Below are 26,649 nucleotides of genomic sequence, written 5' to 3' on the forward strand. Positions count from 1 at the left end.
GGGAAAGCGAAAGGAGACGAACGGGCTGTCCCCGCCCTGGACCCCGCCCGCGCAGCGGCTCGCAGCGAGCGGAACCCGGCGGAGCGACACGGCGGGGCCGGGCGGGAGGCGGCCGGGAACGGAGGTAAGTGGAAGCGCCGCAGGCTGTGGGGGCTGCGGCAAACACCCTCCGGGCCCGTCGGCCCTGTGACACCCACCGCTTCCCGCCAGCGCCCTCCTCCCACCCGCCTGCCGCGGCCGCACCCCCACCCCCACCCCGGGGGGCTCCCGGAGGCACAACCTGGCCGCTCGGGCGGCGCTCCGGCCCTGCACACCCCCAGCGCGGGCCCGATCCCGCCAGCACACGCGTGACACCGCCTGGCTGGGCCGGGCTCACGTGCGTCTGTCCCGCCGGCTGTGGGCGGGGCTCTGCTTCCCTTCCCGCTCCCGCCTCCACACGCGCAGCGGCTGGGCCCAGGCCTCGCCCCGCGGGGTCCGCACCCAGCAGCTCTGGTGCCAAAGCGATGAGTTTAGGCTTGAAGCTGAGCCTCTTGAAACCTGTGTGTTCAGCAGCACGTTGTAGGGCTGTGAGACAAGGGTGGTACTGAAAGAGTCAGAGAGAAGGGTACTGGCGTCCAGAGGCATTGTTATAGAGAGATCCTGAGAATAGGATGGATACAGAAGGTCACCAATGAGGAATTATATAGGAAGATACAGCTGAAAGAGAACCTGCCGCAGAAGGTAATACAATGGACGTTACAGCTGTTCAGGCATATCTGCAGAATGAAGAAAGAATCCAGGTCCTGGTATTCGGCATAATGAACCATTTGAATAGGCGAGGCAGACCCCACAGAGAATGTGCGGAGCTAGTCTAGAGAAACTGAGCCATTCCTTGCTGGACAGGGAAAGATGGAAGGAAGTAGTGAGGGAGGCATCAGACACCAATGGGTGCTGAGGCCGTGGTTGTTGTTGATGATGATGATGATGATGATGAAGATTAGAATCCTGCACGTTTATTTTTAATGCATCCAGACCTATAGTTATGCCCCTTTGTCCACTCTGGCACTATTCCATGCAAATCTGGGACAGGAAGGCTATGTCTACACCACAATGATCGGTCAGCAGGCATTATTGTCAGAAGAGAACTTTCGGCAAAACTTCTTCAACAGATCATGTCCACACACAAAAGCAGATCAAAAGAGCGAACTGCTCTGTTGCCAGAAAGTGGCCAGATGGCCCAGCCACTCTCTTGACAGAATGGCCAACCGTAAGCTCAGCAAACAGGGCTGTCTAGTGAACTGGAAGCCCTGTCTGTTGACAGAATGCCCCCTGGCGCATCCACATGGCTTTTTTGTCAACAGAAACTCTTGGCAAAGACATTTTTCTTCATCCCAGAGAGGCAGAACGCTGTTGGCAGAAGTGCTGAGTTTTGTCGACAGAGTGTGGACAAAATGCATTTTATGCGTAGACACTCCGCGGGTTTTGTCAACAAAACCCCATTGTGTAGACGTAGCTGGAGTGTTGGTGGTCAGAGATTGGAAGTGCTATTATTTATTAAATCTGTCTCCCAGGCGAAGTCAGCTTCAACAAGAGCTGGCTCAATACCTAGGAGGGTCCCTGGTGACAGTACACCACAGACCTGGCTTGACCCTCCACACAGTTGTGTAGGAAAATTACACTCCATCTCTGGGCACCTCTGAGAGGCACTTCTTCCCCCTCACAAGCACTGAGTCTGTGTATAGAAAAGAAGACTTAATGAGAAGAGGAAAGAAGCCCAGCAGTAATTTGTAATGGGCCTAATGTGAAACCATTCCACCACATTCAGGCAGCTCCAGCTCACTCACCCCTGAGCTGCACTCCAGTGCTCCCCCACCACCCGTTTTACCCCTTCCTTCCCCTAGCCTAACCCTGCCTCCCGACTGGCCGGCCAAGGGGGAAAAGGGGAGAAAAAGTTATTTAAAGGGGCCTGTGCCTCCCAGCCTCTGCTGCTGCTTCTGTGGCAGCCAGAGTGCCAGGCCTTTTAAATCACTGCAGGGGTGCCCTGCCGCATGGCTCAGAGGGCTGTGGTGGAGGGTCAGTGCCATGGCTGGGCAGCACTGAAGCTGGGGCCCCAGACTGCATTCCTCCTTCCCAAGACCCTGTTCCTTCCAGGGGTGTGGAGCGGAGCTCTCCTCACACCTTGCCCACAGAAGCTGTCAGCTCCCAGACCTCGGCCCCCACCACCTCCAACTGCTTGAACCTGCCCAGACCAGTCATCAGCTAGATCCAGGGCACTCCCTTGCCCTTTTTTTAGCCCCAGTAAAAAGTAGTCAGCACGATCTCAGCCAGGAAAGGGCAGGGTGAAGGGGCAATGGCTTCAGCAGATGTTCCTGAGCTTGTTCACTCTTTCCTAGGTAGCAACTTACATCAGAGGGCAGTTCTCACACTATCAGTCTGTTATTTGTCGCTTGTCCCTCCTTTTCCAGGGCCTGAGCAATAGGTTATGGTAAGTAGAAGTAAAGGGTGGGGCAGGATGAAGCAATGGGCAACATTGCAGTCTCTCCTTGCAGCTCCAGCCAGTTCCGAAGGTGGGAAGAGCAGCCCTCTGATCACTGCGGTAGAGAGGACAGAGGCTGCCAGGAGAAAGTAAGACCCATGAAAGCTCATTACCTAATAATAAATGTGTTAGTGTTTAAGGTGCTACAGAACTGCTTGTTTCTAATGAAGCTACAGACTTTCAGGGCTACTACCCCTCTCAGCTGTGTGCAAAGTGTGTTGGGAGGAGAAGGGCTTAATTAAAGAACTTTGTGGAGTGTCTGGGGTGTGCCTAGGAGACTCTGCACTTGCTGTTTCCCCTCCTGTAGTAATTCTTTTGTAAATCTTTTCTGTGTATTGTACTGTTCCTGCTTGTGAGGAGGAGGAGGAGGAGGAAAGAGAGTTAGCGTTAACTAACTGTAGGGTTGGTTTATATGCTGAGAAGAGTATCAGAGAGTAGCCGAGTTTGTATCTTCAAAAACAACAAGAAGTCCTGTGGTACCTTATGAGGAGATGCTGAGAAAAGACTTCTTGGAGAAACTGTTGCTGTTGTTGCATCAAGTGGAGGGAATTTCACACTGCGAGCTACTGTATTTAGAGTGCTGTATGTTGCTGGAGAGAGAGGTCTTTTTCTTTTATGGGGACTTGAGCAGGGAAGGTTTCTTAGGCTTTCTGTTCAGCTCAGTATAAAAACATGGACATTAATGGCCTGATTTTTCTCCACATCCTTGTGCTTTGCCTACTTGTAACCATCTGTGCAGAGGAATGTAAAATGCTACGAAATGAGCATTCTTATCTCTTGGTGTTCCAAGCTGCAAGGCAGCGGGAAATAAAACTAGTGGATTTGCTTTGGTGCAAATGAGAATGTAAAGAAGCAGCCTTTTTTGTCATTATAACTTTGAAGATATGCTCTCTGTGTGATTTACTATTGGAGCAGGAAGACAAACCATCTCTGTAGGATATTTTTATTTATGCTGCTAACAATCCCTGTGGTTCTCCTGAGCTCCAAGACAAACTGGGTAAAATTACAGTACACCCCCAAGTTACATGAGGGGTGTGTTCCTGGGCAACCTTGCCTAACTCAAATTTCGCGCAGTTTGGAGAAGCTGGGAACCAGGTGGCAAGCTGACTCCCACCTCCCCTGGGCGTGCAGGAGCCAGGAAACTGACCAGTGCTCATCAGTTTCCTGGCTCCCACAGTGGTGGAGATCTGGGGAGAAGCCTGAAACAGTAGCTGTCTCTCCTTCGCTCAGCAGCTGGGGGATCCGGGTGGGCAGACAGCTGTGGCGGAGTGGCTTTCCCCCAGCTGCGGGGAGCTAGGGGCTGGAGCAGAGAACTGGCAGAGGAGCTGTGCTTCCGCCGGCTCCAGGGAACCCCAGGATTTTGACTTGCAGTATCGCAAGTTGAGCACAGGTTGAAATAGCATATTTTGAGAATTTACTGTAGTAGATATTCTCTGGGCCATATTAACAGGATGTCATGTGTCCCATGGCCATAACAAGCTAATCTAAAACACTGTCCAAATGGATCTGTGATCATGGATATTTCAAGACAAAAATGAAAAAAAGTTCAAATTCTTTTAAAAATATGACATGGAGGAAGTTTTAACTCTATGCCCCCAAGCTAGAAAATAATAACAACTCTGTTGCTGGAGGAGACAATAGGGAAGCTGCTTCTCTCTGTCCTACAATCTTAGTCAGTTTCAGAAATAACAAACCTTTTAGAACAGGAATGTGAAACCAAACTGCAGAGTGGGCCTCAAGAGTGGACCTTCTTCACCTACCTGCACCACAGCAGGCCAAATGTCCCTGGGATTCTATCTCTGGCCCTGCGGACAATTGTCTGTCCCCTCTCCCCCGTGCCTCTCGCACACCAGGGCACTGGAGCCCCACACTTCCTACTACTCACTCTCTTCCAGCACTTTAGGAGTGCTGTGAATCCGTTGCTTCACGCTTATCCCACTCCTCCCCATCCCTCCCAGAGCTGGAATGCCGTGAATCAACTGTTCCCACCAGAGACATTTTCCACTCCACTTATCCAGAACACTTCATCCAGTTCTCAGGAATCTGAAACTCCATTCCAATTGGGACTCATCAGTAAGGTTCCCTTATTGGGATTTCAAGAAGTTGCACCTGAAGTGATCAAGGTCGGGTGTAGCAGGGTAGGTTAGGGTGCATCACAGCTGCCAAATACATACCTATAAATCAGATTATACAGTATACATATTCCAAAACAGACTAACACGTATTGTCAGGAATGAATGCCTGTAAAAGACTAAACCTAGGGATAGTAGATTCTGTGTTGGCTCACCTGGCTGCTGGCCAATGGGAAGAGAGAAGATTTTTGATTTGAAGCAGTTACCTGCTCGGAGAATCTTTTGTGTGGCCGGAGAAGAGAAGCAGGAGGGTTTAAGTCTGAGCCAGGGTTTGTAGGATTTCAGTAAATGTCCAGGCCTCAGAAGAAATTTGGGAATACAGATTTGTAAAGTAGAAAGGAAATGTTTAGTCAGACATGACCACGTTATTTTTTTAATTTGGGTTTGGTGTGTGTAGCCAGACAAAATCTCCCCACTGCAGACCAGCTTTTGCCTCTCCTCTAAGGTGCCTCAGAGCACGCAGGGCACTGAACAGCAGTTAAACAGCACAGTCTTTGATGCCTTCCTAAAGGGGCCCAGGTGTGCTGGCTCATCGTGACCCTGAGGAACTGAAAACACAGATAGAGGACTAGCAGGCTAACCGTTAACGAAGGGCCTCAGAGAACTGCCCTTGGCTGGCATTAATGGAGTGATGCACCCACACAGTTATCCCAGAAGAGAAATCTCCGCCCTTGTAAAAGAATGTCCTGTACTCCCAAATTCTTTATCTCCTGTCTTACAAGTGCAAATTAAGTAAGAATTGTCCTTGTAAAAACTGGCATCACAAAAGACAGACCAGTAGGATCTGACACCATAGATAAGAAAGAGAATATGTGACCCAAGGGGTATAAGGATGGGCCCAGCAGCACTCTGACTCTGAGTGCATCATCACCAACTACCTGCTGGTCGGGTCAGGTGATTGCCTCCCAAGGTCTGCAACTGGGGATGCCCAACCTCGTATTCGTCTTTCCGCGGAATTGAGTGACTGATCCTGGCTTGGCTACGCTGGTATCGAGAGACGCAAGGAGGGTAAGATGTACCCACATTAAGGGCTCCTTTTGGTGTACACAGTTAAAGAATTAGAGCTCTATGAATAGATGTCGTTGTATTGAATTGTAATGTAACCTGTTAACACCTGTAAGCTGTGTCTACACGTGCACGCTACTTCGAAGTAGCGGCACTAACTTCGAAATAGCGCCCGTCGCGGCTACACGCGTCGGGCGCTATTTCGAAGTTAACTTCGACGTTAGGCGGCGAGACGTCGAAGTCGCTAACCTCATGAGGGGATCGGAATAGCGCCCTACTTCGACATTCAACGTCGAAGTAGGGACCGTGTAGTCGATCCGCATCCCGCAACGTCGAAATTGCCGGGTCCTCCATGGTGGCCATCAGCTGAGGGGTTGAGAGACGCTCTCTCTCCAGCCTCTGCGGGGCTCTATGGTCACCGTGGGCAGCAGCCCTTAGCCCAGGGCTTCTGGCTGCTGCTGCAGCAGCTGGGGATCCATGCTGCAGGCACAGGGTCTGCAACCAGTTGTCGGCTCTGTGGATCTTGTGTTGTTTAGTGCACCTGTGTCTGGGCAGGGCCCTTTAAGGGAGCGGCTTGCTGTTGAGTCCGCCCTGTGATCCTGTCTGCAGCTGTGCCTGGCACCCTTATTTCGATGTGTGCTACTTTGGCGTGTAGACGTTCCCTCACAGCGCCTATTTCGATGTGGTGCCGCGCAACGTCGAAGTTGAACATCGACGTTGCCAGCCCTGGAGGATGTGTAGAAGTTATTCATCGAAATAGCCTATTTCGATGTTGCTACATCGAAATAAGCTATTTCGATGTTGGCTTCACGTGTAGACGTAGCCGTACACTGCTAGCATATAAGAAGTAGACAATAGCCTTTTGTAACTGCATGCGTATAACTGTAGCTTAATAAACTTGTAACTAGTTAAGATCTAAGCCTGACTGCTGTTACTCTCTGTCACTGAAACACAGCCAGCACAATCAAAAGAACTTTAACCATTTGGTTACCACAACCTGGCCATAGGTGAGAGTGCTAGGAGCCCAGCGCTCTAGCAGTTAAAGACTCGGATGGTAACAAGGGCATAGTTGGTACCTCACCGCACATTACCCGGCCACCAGCTAACAGTGTGGGACTTCTCAGGCTAGTTGACTGTAACTTTGAAACAGAATTCCAGGGAAGTAATTCTTTGGGATTTAATCTATCTGTTTGTTTGTTTTCTTTGTGTTGCTCCATGCTCTGTAGTACCTCACATCCAAGCATGCTTTATCATACATATTTATAGTTCATAAATCACCCTTTTAAGGCAATGATTTAATTCCTGTGTCTTAAAGGGGGTTCTGTATGCACGCATGCCTAAGACTGAAAGGTCAGCTGTCAGAGACAGCAGTTCGCTTTTCTCTTGGTTTTCAAATTCTCTCCTAAGGGAGTGTTAAGAGCTTGGTATGCCCCACAGAGAGACGTCCCAGGTGTGTCTTCTTGGCTTGTAAAGAGGAGTTTTCTCACTTGGGTGGTGACAGCTGTCTGCCAGGGCCAGGGAATCTGGGAATCTGTGACCTTAGGAAGCTTTCATACAGAAGCCTATAGAGGCAAGGTAATTTTAAGGTCTCTTGTGGGCCCCTGCCTTCTGCACTTCAGCTGGGTCTACACGTGAGCACCCTTCTGAAAGGGTGAAAATCAAAGTTCGGCAGTTGAAATAGCGGCTGTTGAAAGGGAGCACCCACCGCCATTATCAGAGCGGCATTTCGATCTGCCCTTTCGAAGTGCCACCGCAGGTCTTTCGAAAAAGAGAGCGTCCACACAGCTCCAAGCGCCCTTTCAAAAGAAGGGAGGCAGGAAACGCGGTGGACGGGGTCCCATGGCCAAAAAGCCCTTCGAGGGCCACAGCCAGCCACCCGCTTTAAAGACCCCCGCCCTCCACCCTCCCCTTTGCACGAGCCGAGTGCTGCCTAGCCTTTCCCAGCCCAGCAGAGCCCACCCGTGCCCATGATGGAGGCCCAGCGACAGTTCCTGCAGGAGGACACCCTCATTATGGATGCCCTGCTGGCGGTGCTCTGCACCCAATCTCATTGGGTGTCTGGGTGGTCCCCCTGGGGCCATGAGGCTCCCCCACCTGGACTACCGCAGGGCACCCCCCTCCGGGTACCCCGCCGCCTCTGGACCCACACCAGCAGCACCGACTGGGGGGAGCGCATGGTGCTAGGGGAGTGGGGCGAGGAAAGGCGGCTGCGGAACTTCTGCATGTCGAGGCAGACCTTTGAGGAGATCTGCCACTGGCTCACCCCTGCACTCCGGCACTATGACACCTGCATGCGGCCAGCCCTTACGCTGGAGAAACGAGTTGCGATTGCCATCTGGAAGCTGGTCACCCCGGATGCCTACCACTCCATGGGACAGCAGTTTGGGATGGGCAATGCCAACGTCGGGTCAGTACTTATGGAGGTAAGGTGGAGCCGGGGTGGGGGGCTGGGGCAAGGGGAACCCGCCGCTGCAAAGGGCTGGTTGGGTCAGGGGCTCGATGAGTGGGGGCAGGGGCTGGACAGGGTGGAGATTGGATGGGATGGGGACAGAATGGGTGCGAGGCGGGGGGAATCGATCGCCACACCCACACTAGAGCACATGTCATCCCTCCCCCGCAGGTCATCAGAGCCATCAATGTGATGCTGCTCTATAGGATCGTCTGCCTGGGGGATCTGGACAACAACGTTGTCGGATTCCAGAACCTGGGCTTTCCAAACTGCATCAGCAGTTTGGATGGTGCACACATCCCCATCCGTGCCCCGCCACACAGCGCCAGCCAGTACGTCAACAGGAAGGGCTACCGTTCGTTGGTGCTCCAGACCCTGGTGGACGTGAGGAGCCAGTTCACTGACATCTATGTGGGCTGGGCCGGCCGTGCCCACGATGCCCAGGTCTTCTGGAACTCCCTGCTCTGCCAGTACATGGGGACCGGCACCTTCATCCCCCAGTGGGAGATCCTGGTGGCAGAGGACATCACCATGCCACTCCGCATGGTGGCAGATGCGGCACACCCGCTGCAGCCGTGGCTCATGAGGCCGTACACAGGACACCTTGACCCCACCCGGGAGGCGTTCAATTAGAGCCTCAGCCACGCCCACAACGTCGTGGAGCGGGCCTTCGGGCACCTAAAGGGGTGGTGAAGGTGCCTCCACACGCAGCTGGAGGTCAGGGTCCTCAGCGTGCCCCAGGTGGTGGGTGTCTGTTGCATCTTCCAGAACATTGTGGAGGGAAAGGGAGACACCTATGTCCCCAGGGAGGCCCTCCGGCTGGCGCCACCTATGAGCAGTCAGGCCCTGCCCCCATCTGCCAGGCACACCGGGACGGACACCACATCAGGGAGGCCCTCAGGCAGGCCTTTGCCACCTCTGACTTGCATGCACACCCACATCCCACGCACATCTGCCACTGACCGTCCCCACCACCCACACCCCCATGAGCACCGCACCCGCACATCTACCACCCACCATCCCCCTGAGGAGCACAGCGCAGAGTGGTGAACAACAAAATAAACATTTAACTACACTATTCTCGTTAATTAGGTACAGCAGGTGGGAATCTAACTTGGAGGGGGGCGGGGGGAACCTAACTTGGAGGGAGGCGGGGTGCTCATTCTGGGGCAGGAGTGGTGGGCCATGAGCTCCGTCAGCCCCTAGAGCTCCTGCCTTCCTGGGTTCGGGGTCCCTGGCAGGGAGCATAGGGTGCGGGTAGCGCCGGCAGATAATGCCAGTGAGTGGGCCTGGTAGGGGCAGAGGGTGCAGGCTCGGTGGGGGTGGGGGGGGGAAGGCTTGGCAGGGCAGGGGGGCAGGCTTGGTGGTGGGGAGGCTCAGAAGGGGCAGAGGGTGCTGGCTCAGCAGGGGGAGCTGCTTGCGGGGGCAGGAGGCGGGCAACAGTGGCTCCATGGTCCTGGAGGGTGTGGCCAATGCCCTCCACTGTAGTCAACAGCCTCTCCCAGGCTGCCCTCTGCCAGTCCATCTTGGCCTGGGCGAGCCGCAGGCGCTGCTCAGCCCCCTCGGCCTGACGCTGGCTGGCTGGCTGGGTCCTCCTTGGCCCAGCAGGGGGCCCTCTGTCCACAGCCCCGAGGGCACACTGCCTGGGGTGGCATCCAGGCCTCTCCGAGAGCTGCGGAGGGGCTCTCGGGGATGAGGGATGGCACAGGGCTCTTCTGGCCCACAGAAGTGCGGCTCTGTGGAGAGGAGGACAGCATGTCAGTAATGTGCCCTGGACAGAGGGGACCTGGCTGTGGCCACCCCCGCCCCCAGCCCACCCAATGGTCCCCCACCCCTCCAAAGGACACTGACCCCCTAAGGGGCAACGACCCACCCCCCATGGGCTGGGCCTCCTGGCCTGGGAGTGCATCCCAGGGTCTCTCATGCAGGTGGCCCTTCCTGGCCTGAGGTAGGCAGGCCCCAGGTGCTGTCCAGCACTGACCGGCCACCGCCTCTGTGCAGCTTGTGGGCGCTGTCCACTGAAGGCAGGTGCTGGGCATCAGTGGTGGGCCACCACGGGGTGCCACGTACCATGTGGGGGGTGGCCTCTCTGCAGTCCGGGACCACCGGTCCTGTGTGAGGGCAACTAGCCATTGTGTCACCCCCATCCTGTGGAGCAGGTGTGCGCCTCTCCCCGCATGTACCAGAGGGTCCCTCGGTGATATCCAGGGAAGTCCAGCTCCCGGTCGTCCGGCTGGAGGAGCAAGAGGGGATGACGACGGTGAGGTCCCCCTCCTCTCTTGACCACTCTGTGGTCCCCTCGCCCTCTTGGGTCCCGGGTCTGGGCTGCTCTTCCTCCTCTTCCTCCTGCTGCAGGTCCTCGGCCGAGGTGTCCAAGAATTACGGGGATGGGGAGCTGTCCTGGAGCCCCAGGCTGCCCCGGAGCTCCCGGTAGTAGTGGCACGTGTCTGGAGCTGCCCCGGAGCTCCTGGCCTGGTTCCTGGCCCAAGTATAGCCCTGCCGCAGCTCCTTTACCTTGGCACGTACCTGCTCCGCAGTACAGTCTGGGTGGCCCCTGGTGTGGAGGCCCTGCGCCAGGCAAGCGAAGGCAGCAGCATTGTGCCACTTGACCCCCATCTCATGCAGGACCCCCTCATGCCTCCAGAGGCCGAGGAGGTTCCGCAGCTCCCGCTCCATCCAAGAGGGGGCCCTTTTTTTTTTCCTCCCCGTGAGAGCCCTGGGAGCCCGGCGGGGGCTGTGGGGCTCGTGGAAGGGCTGGCTGCTGGCCATGCTGTGGTGCTGAAGCTTGGGGCTGGAGCACATGCAGAGGCTGCTCCTAGCACTCTCTCAGCTTCCTGCCACGAGTTTCCTGTGTGCATGCAGTTTTAAGGCAGCCGAACACAGGGACCATGGAGCCCAGCTGCTGCCGGCTGGAGTGGCCCTGCGCTCCAGCTGACCAGTGCCACGGTGGACCCATATCTTGAAAAAGCGGACTGTGGAGTGTCTACACAGGTACTCTTTCAATTTAGTATTTCGAAAGGGGCCGATCTTCATGATCTGGTATCGGGGCTTGGATTTTGAAGTCTGCGCCCCATTCTTTCGATTTTCTTTCATAAAATGGTTTTACACGTGTGGATGCTCCTCCTGCTCTTTCGAAAAGGGCAGCTTATTTTGATTTTTTGTGCAAGTGTAGACACAGCTTTGGAGTGCAGCCTTGACATATGTGCATTACGTTCTACTTTGTGTCACCTGCTTTATGATTGGCTTACTAACTGTGTGAACTAGGCCCTCCATAAATTTGATATATTTTGAGAGAAATTTTGGTAAGCAAAATTGCAGCTGCAAGCTTATCACACTTTACTTTTGTTTAATTTCTTTATGCATAAGTGACATTATTTACAAGGCCCCTTGGACAGTCATGTTTTGACCACTGTTAACCTCTGTTTCCTGTCTTTCTTTGCCCTTTGTGCATGTAAGACCTGCACACCTGCGACACAGCATACATAGTTAAAACACCTCACCTAGTATAATTGGCTCAACGCAATTGATGTTGATTTTCAAGATCTTAGTTTTTCTTTTGTGGATGTTTAAGCCAGCAGGTCTGACATCTTCTCTTGCAGCTGTTAGTGGTTGTAGGACAGAAGTGCCAGATCATTGGCAAAGCTAAGGTCATCCAGCTGGGTCCACAGTATCCACTAGATCCCATTTCTTTTCCCTGCTGTTGTCATCTTCATGACCCAGTCTATCACCAGGAGAGAAAGGAATGGTGACCACAAGCCACCTTGTCGGACTCCAGCCTTCACTTCAAAGCTTCTTGTGAACTGTCCCCCTGTGGTAAAACTTTGCAGCTCATTCCTTCATAAGTGTTCTAAATGAGGCTGACTAACTTGATTGGTATGCCTGTTCGAACGAAGTCTGGACACTGTATGAAGCAAGCTGGAGGGTTTATTACCTACAGTGCTGGTGGAGTGTCACTTCGCTCATCAGGACTCAGTGGAGCAGTGCCAGACAATAGGTTACAATTGATTATATAGATTATTGATGGGCGGGGGTAAACTACGGCATGGATGTTACCCAAGCCTGAATAGATCCTAGCAGCAAGACGAAATGAACACAATAAGCCAATAATCTAAAAAGGTTACATAGTATCCCCGCCCATTGCTTATAGAACATTTTATCTCTAATGATGACACCTTCACACGGGCACATTCAGGGGTGCTTATCTAGAAGGTTAAAGCAAAAGAGACAGTAAGAGCATAGAGCAATAACACATTTGTTTAAGTACCAGCCTGGGATTGCAAATGGGCTGGTGCTATATCCTGTATCTCACTTGCATGGCCTCTTCTTGAAATGTGGGTGCCAGGGCAACTGTTCCTCCCTCCAAACTCCAAGGCCCTGTCTGAGTTGGGATGACCTTCCCTGGGTCTTGTGAGGGAGATGAGGGGTGGGGCCCAAGCAGGGATAACCTTCCATTCGTGCTAACTGGGTTTCTGAACTGTAGGATTATAGGCCTTCACCAGACTCTAGGATTCAAATTGCAGGTCTTTAGCAGAATACCGTAACCTGCCCCAGAAATTTCCATCCTACAGTACCTCCTCTTAACTGCAGGATTCTCAAACCCGTCAGGTTAAATGCAACAATTTTAGTGTTTTTAAATTTGTTCTGGAGGTGCTGGTACAGCACCAGTACTACTAGGAATGTCAGGATGGACACTTCCCACATCACTTGGCAGAACACCAACCAAATCCATCCCCATGGGATTTTGTTGCCAGCAAAGGCGCTGCCCATAATCATTGTCTTGACCTCTGCTGCCTGGTTGTGTGCCTCAGAGTATTGGTTTTGGCCTGGTCCATGGTTTCCCTAACTGTGTGTACCTCAGACGGCTGATCCCGATGTGCCTTTGGCCACCCTCGATCTTTGCCTGCAGGACCACTAGACCCTCCTCTTGGTATTTACTTCCACTGTGCCACTCAAGTCCTGTGTTAGGTTACTCATCATTGCCAGAGTATGGTGGAACCACATCCCGTCAACGGTCAGGGTTGCCCTGCGAGGGACTGTCACGCACACAGATGGGTATGTGGAAGGGCAGGGCTTTCCATTGAATTCAATGGAGTCGTCAGTCTGGGCAGTCAAATGCCAGTAGCTACTGTTCAATTGGATCAGCTCTGTGTGCATTCAGTCCTTGGTGATGACCACTTCAAACCTAGACAGATTCATCAAGACGTGATGTGGGCATATACACAAAATCTCCCTTTTGGAATGGATGCAGCATTCACTAGGGTTCAAGGTGCCTCCAGAGCCCTCGGAAAATGCAGTGCCTTCTAGTATAGTAATATGGCCCTTCCTCCTTACAGGAGTTACCATTCTAGCCCACTGTGAGTGGGGGATGCCCAAGGATTCCAGGAGGCTGAAGATTATGCTGTGCCCTCTCCACATTGGCTGTTGGACTCTCATTGATACCCTGTGTCCCCATTCCCATGGTGGGGTACTGGGGAGAAGGGGACTTACCACCTCCATAAGAGCTGGGTGGAACCAGTCATCTAAAAGATCTGTTACAGTACCCTTTCCAGTACCTTTTCCTTAGTGCCATTCAATAATAGGGCAACCACCCTTTGGTCTAGGTAATCTGGTATACCCAGTGAGGAAGACACCGAATCTGACAGATCCTTCAGCATATTCAGGATCAGTCAGTTGGCCTGGCTCATTTCTAATCCTCCATGGGCATTGGATATTGCTGCATCTGCCAGCCTTGATTCAATATGGTCCCTTTCCTCAGCCTGTTGTGCTATGACATAGGTGTGGCTGACAGAGTTCCCAGCACCAAACCAGCCTGTAATGGTATCTGCTAAGCCATGTTTCTGCCGAACTAGGTGTTCACCAGTTTGGTTAGTTAGTGTGGTAGTGTTGGCACATTGCTGACCTATATCCTTTAGGGCAATATGCACCTTGACCCCATAGGTGTGGAACACCACCGAGGTGAGGACCAGTAATACTGGTCCTATCATTACTAGTCCCGGTTCTGGGACAGGGGTTTGCTTAGGGCATGGTACGCAATCAGGGGGTTCTATCATATCCTTCAGGACTTGGTTGGTGGTTTTCAGTTGAGGGCATGTCAGTGTCAGCCATTGTTTAACAAATGTTGCCATGCCTCTGGGGTTACCTCTGTTTGGGCCTTAAGTGGTAAACCTCAGCGGGAGTTTGTAGGCCCTATTTCTACAGGCACCGTGTCAGTATAGTTGGTGCACGACCTGATGTGGGTATTTGGCTTTTTCCCCACAACATCTGACACAAACTCCAATACCAAGGACTGTGTGTTTCTTTTAGTGTTATTACAATATGCAAAGTAATTATGTTTGAATGAGGGGTGGCCCAGCGCCTTGTATTCCCCATCACTGTTAGTGCACATTTGTTTCCCCCTGTAGGAGATTTGGAGGCTGGTGCATTGACTGGGTTTGCTGTTCCCCTTTTGGGACCGCAGCAGGATTCAAGAGTATCCTTTCTTTTAAATGGAGGGCCAATGCCATGCCATGACTCCTCCCAGGTATTCCCATTGGGTCCCATAACTTCTGGCACTCAGTGATTGACTGGGCATTTGGCCGTTACGGAAATGGTGATGTTACACATTTCCCTGTTTATGTGGGTATCAGTATATGACTTTATGTGGATCTTTTTATAATCTACTGGACCATGTTCCAGCCACAAGTTGGCGTTTAGCTCTGGCTAAACCTTTGTAAGTGTTAGTGGTTGTGCTCTGCAGAAGCTAAGTGTTTTGTTAGTATAACAATTAAAATGAAGCAACCCCAGTGGCGGGGGTTAGTGACCCAGTTCCAGTCTTCTCTTTCACATGGCACACTCTCTGCCCCATCCGTCAGGTGCCCCAGGGTAGCAGAAGTCTTTACAGGAATGACTTCATGGTCATCTTTCAATCCTTCTTGTGTACCTGGGGAGACTGGAGAGACCTTGTTCGTTTTTGCAGTTTCTGCTTTAAACATTTTGCTACGTCTACACTAGCACACTACTTTGAAGTAGCCTATTTTGAAGTAAGAACATCGAAATAGGCTACTTTGACGCGTATCGTCTACACGTCCTCCAGGGCTGGTGCCATCAACGTTCAACGTTGAAGTAGTGACGGAGAACGTCGAAAGGAGCCGCTCCGGAAGGAAATGCGGAGCGTCCACACACACAAGTGCTCCCTGTTGAAATAAGGGGCCAGCAAAGCCCCAAGCTGCTCCCTTAAAGTGCCCCTCCCAGACACACTTGGCCTGCACAGCATGAGATCCACAGAGCCAACAACCGGTTGCAGACCCTGTGCACGCAGCATGGAACCTCAGCTGCAGCAGCAGCAGCAGCCAGAAGCCCTGGGCTAAGGGCTGCTGCACGCGGTGATCATAGAGCCCCACAGGGGCTGGACAGAGCGTTTCTCAACCCCTCAGCTGATGGCTGCCATGGAGGATCACGCTATTTCGAAGTAGCAGGATGCGGATAGTCTACACACGCCCTACTTCGACGTTGAACACCGAAGTAGGGCGCTATTCCCATCTTCGGATGGGAATAGCGATTTCGAGATCTCGCTGCCTAACGTCGATTTCAACGTTGAAATGGCACATGGCGTGTGTAGATGTTGTGCTGGCTACTTCGAAGTAGCCAGCTAGTGTAGACTCACGCTTTCAATTGATTTGGGTGCTTCCAAAACATCCCCATTTTTCTCCCAAGTTTGCACAGTTGTTTGTGGTTAACAAGACCCTCATGAGACCTTGCCACCATGGTTTTAGGATCCCTTTAACCTCAGGATAAATGCGACTCATTATTAAATCCCCAACTTGAAACACTGCTTTATCTATGTTGCTGTTATCATCTAGCTGAGCTTGATTTTTCTTTGCTTACAATGGAGAGAATTTGCTGCTTGGAGCACCACAAGGCTGCTTGTGCTAGCTTCTTCTGATTTTCTTTTGAAAGACAAAAGAGCATTTTTCTACCCCTTTGGGGGGTGGCTGATTACATCTTAAACTATTCCTTTTATTAATATATTTCCTGACTTTGGGTAAAACAGGGGCATTGCCTTGATTCCAGACTTACTTGGATTTTGTTCTGTGGTTAGGCAAGGTTTTAATGGCTTTTACCCTTTAAGATGGCTTAGGGTGAATTAATTATTTTACTGATTAGTTATCCAAGATTATGAGGTGATGTTTTTAGTATCCTTTTTTTATACAGCAGACCATGTTTGTTATGGTTTTACTGTTGTGCTAATTTTGGACTTATTTAAAGTGACCCTTTTATCATGAGGGAAGTTTCCAGTTACCATTTTTAACATTGCTTAAAGACTTTTATTAAGAGAAAATTATACACATTGCACCTTATTACAAGGTTACGCATTTTAATGGTGTACTTTTTAACACACTTTGCACTATATTAACTAATTTTACAGTGCTGTACATAGTTTACATTCCCCTTTTATACATTTGGGACAGTTAAATTCCAATAGAAACCCCTTATCTTCTCTCAGCAAGTTTTACTGAATTATAGAAATTTAAATTTGATTATCTTTTCCTGGCTTATTTACTGACACTCCTCTGGAAAAAGGACCCATTTTTCCTTTAGAATGGCTGCAAAGAAACCAAGAATTATTTTTATAGCATTTTACAAAGTTAACTTACAAAACAAAAAAGCAGTAAAGTAGCACTTTAAAGACTAACAAAATAATTTATTAGGTGAGCTTTCGTGGGACAGACCTCCTTCTTCAGACCATAGACAGAACAGAACAGACTCAATATTTAAGGCATAGAGAACCAAAAATAGTAATCAAGGTTGACAAATCAGAAAAAAAAAATCAAGGTGAGCTAATCAGAGAGTAGAGGGACGGGGGAGGTCAAGAATTAGATTAAGCCAAGAATGCAAAAGAGCCCCTATAGTGTCCAGGAAAATTTGCATCCCGGTTCAAACCATGTGTTAATGTGTTGCATTTGAATATGAAAGAGAGTGCAGCAGCCTCTCTTTCCAAAGCAGTGTGAAAATTCTTCTTCAGTAAGACACAGACTCTTAAGTCATTAACAGAATGGCCCACTCCATTAAAATGTAGACTAACTGGTTTGTGGATCAGGAGTGTTTTGATGTCTGTTTTGTGCCCCTTAACTCTTTGTCTAAGACAGTTTGAAGTCTGTCCATTATACAAAGCATCTGGGCATTGTTGGCACATGATGATGGCATATATGATGTTAGTTGAGGAACATGAGAATGTGCCTGTGATTCTGTGACTAACCTGGTTAGGTCCGTTAATGGTATCTCCAGAATAGGTATGTGGACAAAGCTGGCAGCGGGCTTTGTTGCAAGGAAAAGTCCCAGGACATAAGAACATAAGAACATAAGAATGGCCATACTGGGTCAGACCAAAGGTCCATCAAGCCCAGCATCCCATCTGCCGACGGTGGCCAATGCCAGGTGCCCCAGAGAAGGAGAACAGAAGACAATGATCAAGTGATTTATCTCCTGCCATCCATCTCCTGCCCTTGTTATGAAGGCTAGGGCACCATACTTTATCCCTGGCTAATAGCCATTTATGGACCTAACCTGCAAAAATTTATCAAGCTCTTTTTTAAACCCTAATAGAGTCCTGGCCTTCACAGCCTCCTCGGGCAAGGAGTTCCACAGGTTGACTGTGCGCTGTGTGAAGAAAAATTTCCTTTTATTAGTTTTGAACCTACTACCCATCAATTTCATTTGGTGTCCCCTTATGTTCTTATGTTGCAGTGGTTTGAGTTGGGGGCTGTAGGTGATGACCTGTGGTGTTCTGTTCTTGGCTTTTTTGGGCCTATCTTGGAGTAGCTGGTCTCTGGGTATTCATCTGGCCCTGTCAATTTGTTTTTTTTATTTCTCCTGGCGGGTGATTCAGGTTTATGAATGTTTGGGAAAGATCTTGTAGTTTTTGGTCTCTGTCAGTAGGATCAGAGCTAATACGATAGTACCTAAGGGCTTGACTGTAAACAATGGATCTAGTTGTGTGTGCAGGATGGAAGCTAGAAGTGTGTAGGTAAGTATAGCGATCAGTGGGTTTCTGGTACAGTGGGGTACTGATCAGGCCATCCTTGATTTGTACTGCAGTGTCCAGGAAATGCATCTCTTGTGTGGAGTAATCAAGGCATAAGTTGATGGTGGGGAGCAGATTGTTAAAGTCTCTGTGGAAATCTTCTAGATTCTCTATACCATGGGTCCAAATCATAAAGATGTCATCAGTGTATCTTAGGTAGAGGAGGGATAATAGGGGACGCGAGCTGAGGAATCGTTCCAAGTCAGCCATAAATATATTAGCTTATTGTGGGGCCATGTGGGTGCCCATAGCAGTTCCACTAATTTGGAGGGATAAATTGTCCCCAAATTGGAAATAATTGTGGGTGAGAACAAAATTACAGAGGTCAGACACCAGATTGGCTGTGGTGACATCAGGCCTGGTATTCCTGATAACTTGTAATCCGTCTTCATGTGGAATATTAGTGTACAGAGATTGTTATTTTTTTCACTGCCCATTTAGGGTTCTGTTTGCTGAACTTATTTTACTTATCTCCTATATTTAAAACATAAAGTCACAACTCCTTTCTCTCCTTGTGTCTGTCCAGACCACTACAGCAAACTGAATGTTAGTTACACCCTTTACAGGGATCTTCCCTACATTATTATACATGCTGGTTGCAAACCTTAGCTTGAATTTCCTCCTTCACATTGTCTGTCTCTCTCTTTTATGCACATGCCTTTGTTTACTTGTTTCCGAATCAGCCTGCAGCTGTTTGGTTTATGCCTCCTCAGGCTGCTTGTGCTGAAAGCCTTCCTTTTTGCAGCATACGTGAGTAAAACTGCTGCTGCCAAACTATCCTTTTGCTCTGGTTACTATCTCTGTGCGGAATCCCCAATCAGCTGTGCTGTCTTCCTAAACATTTCTCATTCTCCTAGTATGTGTTTAAATAGGCGCCATACGCTGTACATAATCCCCACTGTTGCTATCTTCTTGTGCCTCCTTACTGTCATTTCTGGCAGGATTTAGAACTGGTTCTGGCTCATATATGGTTGGGTACAGGGGAAGAGGGTCAGCTCAGGTTCCCAAATCTTCCCCATGGGTAGTGAAGAGGTAGTGTGGTTGGTGGGCAAGCACTGCCTGAGAGTTCCCTCTCCCGTGACTTTCGTGTTTCCTCTGGCAGAGAGGTTGTGATTCTTGCAGTTTGATTTTCTCACTCGGAGATGGGGATTTACTTTTCAGAGCATTGTTTTCATCTTTCAAGATTTTAATTTCTTTCTCCTTTAACTTTAGGATGTCCAATAATATTATTACTGCCTTGCCTATTTTTTCACTTTTCTGATTACTCCACCATTTAATCAATTCCTCTTCTGGTCCGACTGCGGCATAGCTTGCATTCTTAGCTGCTGCCTGCTGAATCCACATACATTTGTACTCTAAGTATTCTTGGCAGTCAACTTTCACCTCTCCCTAAGGATTTCTTGCCCTGACTGCTGACTGAGGATGTACGTCTCCCACTTCTGTATACAGCTTTGCTGACCGGATTGGGGATATATCTTTCCCGCTCAGATACAGTGTTCTCAAGTCCCACAGTCTTGGGTCAGCCTTGATTGGGGAATGTACATCTTCGCCCTTTTTGTCTTCCCTTTACTTCTGCATACAGCTTATACCGTGGTCCTAGTGCACACAATGCTGGCTTTAATGGAGGCTTGTACTATTCAAAGGTGTATACGTCACATGCCTGTCAGGGAGCTTCCATCAGGACTTGCAATATTATGTGCAATGAGAAAGTGGAACCGCCAGTTCACACTGCCTAGTGCCTTGAGTACCTAGTTAGTCCTGGGCTTGACGTATGGTTCAATTGATCCCTAGTGGTTTATCCAGTCCCTCCATAACACACCCCTTAGCTTAAACAGTATACAGCCCTCTTGTACTTGTCCCCCTTCTGACGCTATGCTTGGATCACACATGTCCAGGTTCCTCCCAATTTAAATTTGAGAAAGCAGAACCAAGAGATATCTGCAGGGAGAGAGAGAGACTTCTACCCTGACCTAGAGAAGTGGTAAAGTAAACATACTCACCCCTTGTTGGACGTCAGTCTCTGGCTCCCATGCAGTTCACAAGCTTGGATCCCCAATTTTTGGACCAAAGTCTGGACACCGTGTATGAAGCAAGCAGGAGGGTTTATTACACACCGCACTGGTGGATTAAAGCAAAAGAGACAGTGAGACCATAGAGAAATAAAACATTTGTTTTGAGTACCAGCCTGGGATTGCAAATGGGATGGTGCTATATCCTGGTTTTCACTTGCATGCCCTCTTCTTGGAATGTGGTTGCTCAGGCAACTGTTCCTCCCTACAAACTCTAAGGTCCTGTATGAGTTGGGATGACCTTCCCTGGGTCTTGTGAGTGAGATGGCGGGGGACAAGCGGGGATAACCTTCCACTCATACTAACTGGGTTTGTGAGCTATAGGATTATAGGCCTGCTCCAGACTCTAAGATTTGAATAGGGGATCTTTAGCAAAATACCATAACCTGCCTCAGAAATTTCCATCCTACAATGCCAAAGAAGCTGCCAGAGGGTTTTCCTGTGTACGCTGTCAAAGACTCTCTTGTAGTCAATGAAATTGATGTAAAATGGTGAATTCCATTTTATAGATTGCTCCAGAATAATTTGTAATGTTGTGATCTCATCAATGCATGACTTATTGTGTCAAATGCCATCTTGCTAGTCTCTCAGCTCTGCATCCACTATGTTTTTCATTCTTTCAAGGATGATTCTGTTGAAGATCTTTCCTGGGACTGACAGAAGTGTGATTCCTCAATAGTTCTGGCAGCTGCTTAAGCTGCCCTTGTTTGGGATCTTGATGAGGTAGCCTTCCTTCCAATCTGTTGGTATATCCTCATCTTCCAGATTTTCTCAGACAGGGAAACAGCATCTCTATTGTGGTATCTATGTCCACTTTGAGGGCTTCTGCAGGAATGTCATCGGGGCCTGTAGCTTTACTGTTTTTTTGCTTTCAAGATGGCCTTCCTGATCTTCTCTTTACTGAAAGATTGACTTCTGATGCTTGGATGTCTGGTGCATTTCCTGAGGCTGGTCTGTTGAGAAGCTCTTTGAAATGTTCTGCCCATTGGTTCAGTTGTTACTCTATCCCTATTATCACCTGTTCCTCTTTGTCTTTGACTGGTCATTCAAGTCTGCTGCATTTTTCCTGAAAGCTTCTTTGTAGTGTGTTACAGGTGTTTCATGGGGGAGGGAGGGATAGCTCAGTGTGAGAACTGGCCAGCTAAACCCAGGGTTGTGAGCTCAGTCCTGGAGGAGGCCATTTATGGGTTTGGGGTCAATAGATTTAAAATAAAATCTGTTTGAGATGGTGCTTGGTACTGACAAGAGGGCAGGGGACTCGACTTAATGACCTCCTGAAGTCCCTTCCAGTTCTATGTGATCTTTTGTGTTTCCACTTGCATTTTCTGCTTCTTTCACCAGATTCTCTATGAATTTCTGCTTGTTCTTCTTCACCTCTCTGTTGACTTTAGTGTAGTCTTCCTGTGCTGCTGCCTTTCTTGCTCTGGTGGGGCTGGCGTTAACTACCTCTTTCTTGTGTTTCCTCTCTTGTATCCTACACATTGTAACTCAGCAGAAACATTGCTTTTGTTGGGGGTACTTCTTGGCAGGTTGCTGTTATTGTTTCTTTCACTCTTTGCCACCAAGTGTGTAGATTTATGTCTTTATCCTACAGTAAGACCTGGAACTTATTGGTCAATGTAAGTTGATACTGATCCTGCATCTTTGTATCTTTCAACAGGCTGATGTTGTATCTCTGTCTTCTAGTTACTGTTTCTGGCATGTTCTTCGTCAGCTTCAGTTTCAGTTTGGAAATGAATAGATGGTGATGTGATGCTACATCAGCTTCTCTCTTCACTTGAACATCATGTTGTGATCTTCTGAGTTTTTTGATATACAGAGGTGGTTGATCTGGTTCTCTATAAAGTGATCTGGAGAGATCCATGTTGCTTTGTGAATTCTTTTGTGAGGGAACACACTGCCTCCAATGACAAGGTTGTTAAGGGCACAGACGTCTGCAAACCTTACTCCATTTTCGTTTCTCTCTCCCAATCCATGGGTGCCCTTCACCTCATGCTAGCTGGTGTTGTCCACTCCAGTTTTGGCAGTGAAGTCTCCTGCCATGATGTTCACTACTTTGTCATGTAGCTTGTCAAGTACATCTTTCAGCCTATGCTAGAAGTTGTCTTTTGCTTCTTCACTGTGATCATTTTTTGGTGTGTAGCACTGGGTGATCATTTTGGTCTTCCTCTTTATAGTTTGAATGAGGCTCTTATCATTCTTGGTCCAGGGGCTCCCCAGCCAATCAATGCCTTCTGCACTTCTTTTGATAACCTACGTGCCACCCCTTCTGTGTGTGAAGCACTGTCATCTTCATGCCCTTAGTACAGCAGCATCTCTCTTGTTTGCAGTACTAGTTGTCCTGACTGTAGCCATGTGGTGTCACTGAGACCAAGCACTGTGAGGTCATACCGCCACATTTCTGCAGCCACCTGTGCTGTCCTTCCTATTTCATACATTGTTCTGAGGTTCCATGTTCCGATGATCAGGGTTTTCCTGGTTAAGAAAAGAGTGGTCAGGGATGTAGCTTCCTTCCAGCTTTCACTACAGCACATCTTACCCCTTGAGATGAGCGCCCTTTTTCTCCCAGGAGTGGAATCTGTTGAACTGTCATCAATATTTCTGTAGCTGGGATTGTTTTATGGAGTGGGGGCACCAGTCCTATCCCCATCCCTCCCCCTTTCTCATCTTGGCTTGGGACCAGCCATGGTGGAGTTAGGAAGGAAGACTTGGAGCAGATAAAAAAATAGCATGTATTCTACATATGTGGAAGTTACAGGAAGGAAGTACATACCAGTAGGAAAAATGACCGGGAAAAGGTATTACATTGTTATATAACTACAAAATAAAAGGTGAATGTTTTGTGATTGAAATATCTATTGGCATTAATACTTCTGCATGTCAGGAAAAAAGGAGTCTCTCTGTCTTCCCCATCTTCTGTTTTATAAACATAATTGAGGTCTTCCTTGCCAAGTATGAGCCTTGACCATTTTTTTAAATGTCAGTTCAAAACTCTTTGGAAATATCAGTGTAAACAGTAAAAAACGCTCAACTGTGGTGGAACAAGTGTGCTTTTATAAATGGGAAGATCATATAACCACAAAACCACAGCCATTCTCTACAAGTCTCTCTCTCTCTTTAATTGCAGGTGGTTTGTGCTCTGTGTAACAGCCCAGGTTCAATAGCCTTGAAAGAGACCAGTGTGTGGATTGGAAGCATCAGATTCTTTCCAAATAGTTTGAATGATAAAAGAAATGAATCTTGCAAATGATGGCTCAACATCCAGAGACGTATTTGACTGGGAGTATATTCTGTGGGAAGTCCGTTTGAAGTTACTAGCAGCTGGGTTTTTCATCTACCTTGGAATGTTTCTTCTAGCTCATTGGCTGTCCTCATGGATCAGTGTCAGTTATCGTGCTTTGTCAGCAGAAAAGAAGAGCATCTGGAGCATGGATATTGTACGTGGGGTGTTTGGAGTTCAGTGTTGGATAGCTGGTTTTTGGGCCTTGCATATAGATCCAGTTTTCCAAACTGACAAAGTATATTCACAGCAAAATTGGAGCTGGTTTCATTGCTTCATAGCCTCAGGACACATGTTATTTGATAATGTATTTCTTCTTGTGTCTATTATTGTTTTCGGGAACTCGGACATGATCCTCTTCGTTCACCATTTCTTTGCCTCTGGTGCGCTTTTGGGTCTGATAATTAACATAAAGTCTGGACACTATCTATTCCTGATAGGATTGCTACTTGAGATGATCACTCCTTTCAACTGCATCTTTACATTGCTTTCAAAGGTAAGAGTTTCCTGTATTAAGTATTAATACTAGATGTTTCCATTGTACATTTCTCATTGTCTCCCCTTAAAAAATGCTGCAAAAATTAGCCTCCAAACTGAGAGATAAGTTTTGGGATTGAGGAGGAATGTTTTTTTCAAACTTGAAGTGACTGATGATGAGAATCCTTAATTAGAGCACCATTAAAATACACTACTTAAAAACTTAAAAAAAAGGAAGTAAAAAAAAAACCTGAACACAGTAACGTTAGAATGGTTGCATGCAGAGAGGGAGAACAGCTTTGAGATCTGCCATCCTGGTAGAGCAAGAAGAAATCAGCCGTGCTTCCCAAACCATAATAAGTGCCAAGCAGTAGGTCTTAGTGGTTTAATCTTTAATTCTAAAATATTGGGATTCTTTAGAACTACAGCCACAAGCCACAGCAACATCACTTCAGCCCTGCTGGGATAGTTTTAAGGAGACGTTAAATATGGAGATTTTTTTCTGTGCATGTATATGCTAGAGAAGTCAGAAATTCATGGTTTATCTTGGTAGTTTTAGCCAAAACTATCCTTCTGTACTATTATGACATATGCCTTTGTGTGAATATGTGCAACCACATACCAGATGGAGGAAGAGATGCTCTATCCACATGGCTTGCAATGTGGTTTAAAATTCTGCTTGGCAAAAGGTGTTATATAAATGTACCATCTCTTAGCACTCAAAAAAAATGAATGAGAGCATATCTGTATGGCAGCTTGCACTAAACACAACAGGAAAGCTAACTATCTACCTCAGCTATAGAGAACATCGCCTGTCTTATCTTGAAACTGCAGTCCCATTTCTCTTTCTTTGTTGTTGTCTCTTCCAGAGTGGCCGTACCAATACCTTCTTTTGGAAGGTAAACCTGTGGGTACACTATCATGTTCAACACTGCCGTGTGGTCCTTACTTATCACATGTGGTGGGTGTGTATTTCCAACTGGAATAATGTGATGGAAAATTTAGGACTACCACATTTTATTTTCTTTCTCATGGGGCTAAGTACACTTACATTTATACTTAATCCATACTGGATATATACATCGACTCCATGGCTTTTTAGATCATTTGACAAGAATTCTCCAAATACAGAACCAAAAAATGGATCATCGGGAAATCTAAACAGCGAGATGTTGAAAAAGAAGAGGAAATAGTACTGCAGCAGCTGTTAGGATAACAGTAATATATGGCCAGAAGAACACTGTGCAGGTTTACTACTGAATCTGTGAAAAGCTTTACATGATGTCTATGAATATAATGATCACTTTGTAGTTTGCTCTCAGTGTGCTATACTCATTTATCAAAAAACCTGGCAGCGCGGGAGTCCTGAATAATGAAAAGAAATGCTGGTTGGAAAGAGACATGGGGGGAAACCCCCACAGAGCCTGCAAACCACATTGTGGGGTGGGAACAGAGCACCTACCAGCTTCTGACAGCAAATGTAAAGGGTCAGAAGACATGTTTAAAAAAACAAAAAAATAAAGGCAAATTTCCATGCTTCTGCAGGTTGCCAAAGAAGACATCACCTTCCTAAGACTAACAGATAATGGCTGTGTCTACACTACAACAATAACTTCAAAGTTTCTTACTTCGAAGTAGAGCGTCTACACACACCCCACTTCAAAGTAGGGCACTACTCCATTCCCAGGAATGGAGTAAGGACTTTGAAACTGGGCTCCCTACTTTGAAGTAAGGGAAACTGTGTGAAGACTCGCTGCTGGCTACTTTGATGTAGAGCCTAACTTCAAAGTTAAGTTTGAAGTTAGTTCCAAGTGTAGATTCATCCACGGAGAAAGAGCAGCTACTCCAGCTGTGTGACCAAAAGCCTGGGAAATTTGCTAATATGCTTTGTGGTGCCATGAGAACAGATCGCTATATGCTTGCCTGGTGTGGCAAGGTGTGCTACCATGGAAGCCGCAACAAATCAGGCCTGCCCAAGAACCCCCTGGGAAAAAATACAAGAGTGCCTAGATGAGGCCTTTGGGGAGACCTCCAAAAAGGAGAAAAACTCCATCCCAAGAAAAATTAACACATTGTTCTGAGGGGCACAGAACCACTGCTTAGCAACCCTGTATCTATATACATTTTTGTATCTTATTCTTGTAGCCTAAATGTATATTATATATTATTTTCGATTTCCTTCACCTTTCACTTTTATTTCATTTTAGCAGTAATGCAAGAGGCCTACGGGGGTCATACTTCATAAGACGTTAGCTGGAGCTATGTAGGTGTGGGCATCTGGACAGTTCCAGACAGATATAGATAAGGAGAGGTGCATCTGCATTCCCAGACTTCAGTTTAATTACTTCACAGCTCTTTTTTTTTTTTTTTTTTTTTTTTTTAAATCTTATGTGGTGCCAAGATGTTATGGCCTCATCAGATTAACCATCCTGTTTATTGCGAAGTGAATGCCAAGCTTATTAGGAGGCATCTCTCCTCTAACAAACTCCAAAAATGGGCATTTATGTGGTTACAGTGGGATATCTTATGCTTATTCAAAGGGGGCAGGTGTTAGTTCCATTCCCCCAATCAGGTATGCATGCCCTCAAAATCTTAGGATGCACAAGTCTAGATTTGGCCTTGAAAGATTGGGCTATGGGACGTAGGGCAACCTATAACACCC

At 48.2% G+C, this 26,649-nt stretch overlaps 1 protein-coding gene across 2 annotated transcripts; it reads left to right on the forward strand.

Moving 5' to 3' along the window:
• On the forward strand, nt 1-26,328 carry LOC142010553 (protein CLN8-like). 2 transcript variants are annotated; one of them, XM_074988917.1, is made up of 4 exons: nt 24-124; nt 2,529-2,604; nt 23,358-24,006; nt 24,857-26,328. In XM_074988917.1, the coding sequence occupies exons 3-4, from the start codon at nt 23,452-23,454 to the stop codon at nt 25,178-25,180; spliced, it is 879 nt and encodes a 292-aa protein (XP_074845018.1). In that variant the 5' UTR covers nt 24-124; nt 2,529-2,604; nt 23,358-23,451; the 3' UTR covers nt 25,181-26,328. The 2 variants fall into 2 exon arrangements, with proteins under 2 accessions (XP_074845016.1, XP_074845018.1); XM_074988915.1 differs by lacking the exon at nt 2,529-2,604 and having other exon boundaries at nt 1-124.
• The last annotated feature ends 321 nt before the right edge of the window (nt 26,329-26,649 follow it).

This window comes from Carettochelys insculpta, chromosome 3 (genome assembly GCF_033958435.1).
Source record: "Carettochelys insculpta isolate YL-2023 chromosome 3, ASM3395843v1, whole genome shotgun sequence".
Classification (NCBI taxonomy): Eukaryota; Metazoa; Chordata; order Testudines; family Carettochelyidae; genus Carettochelys; species Carettochelys insculpta.

Bases quoted from the DNA above. Each gene is read 5' to 3' on its own strand.
- LOC142010553 (XM_074988915.1), top strand. From the start codon at position 23,452: ATGATAAAAGAAATGAATCTTGCAAATGATGGCTCAACATCCAGAGAC. The intron at 24,007-24,856 runs GTAAGAGTTTCC...TGTCTCTTCCAG, and splicing joins TCTTTACATTGCTTTCAAAG to AGTGGCCGTACCAATACCTT.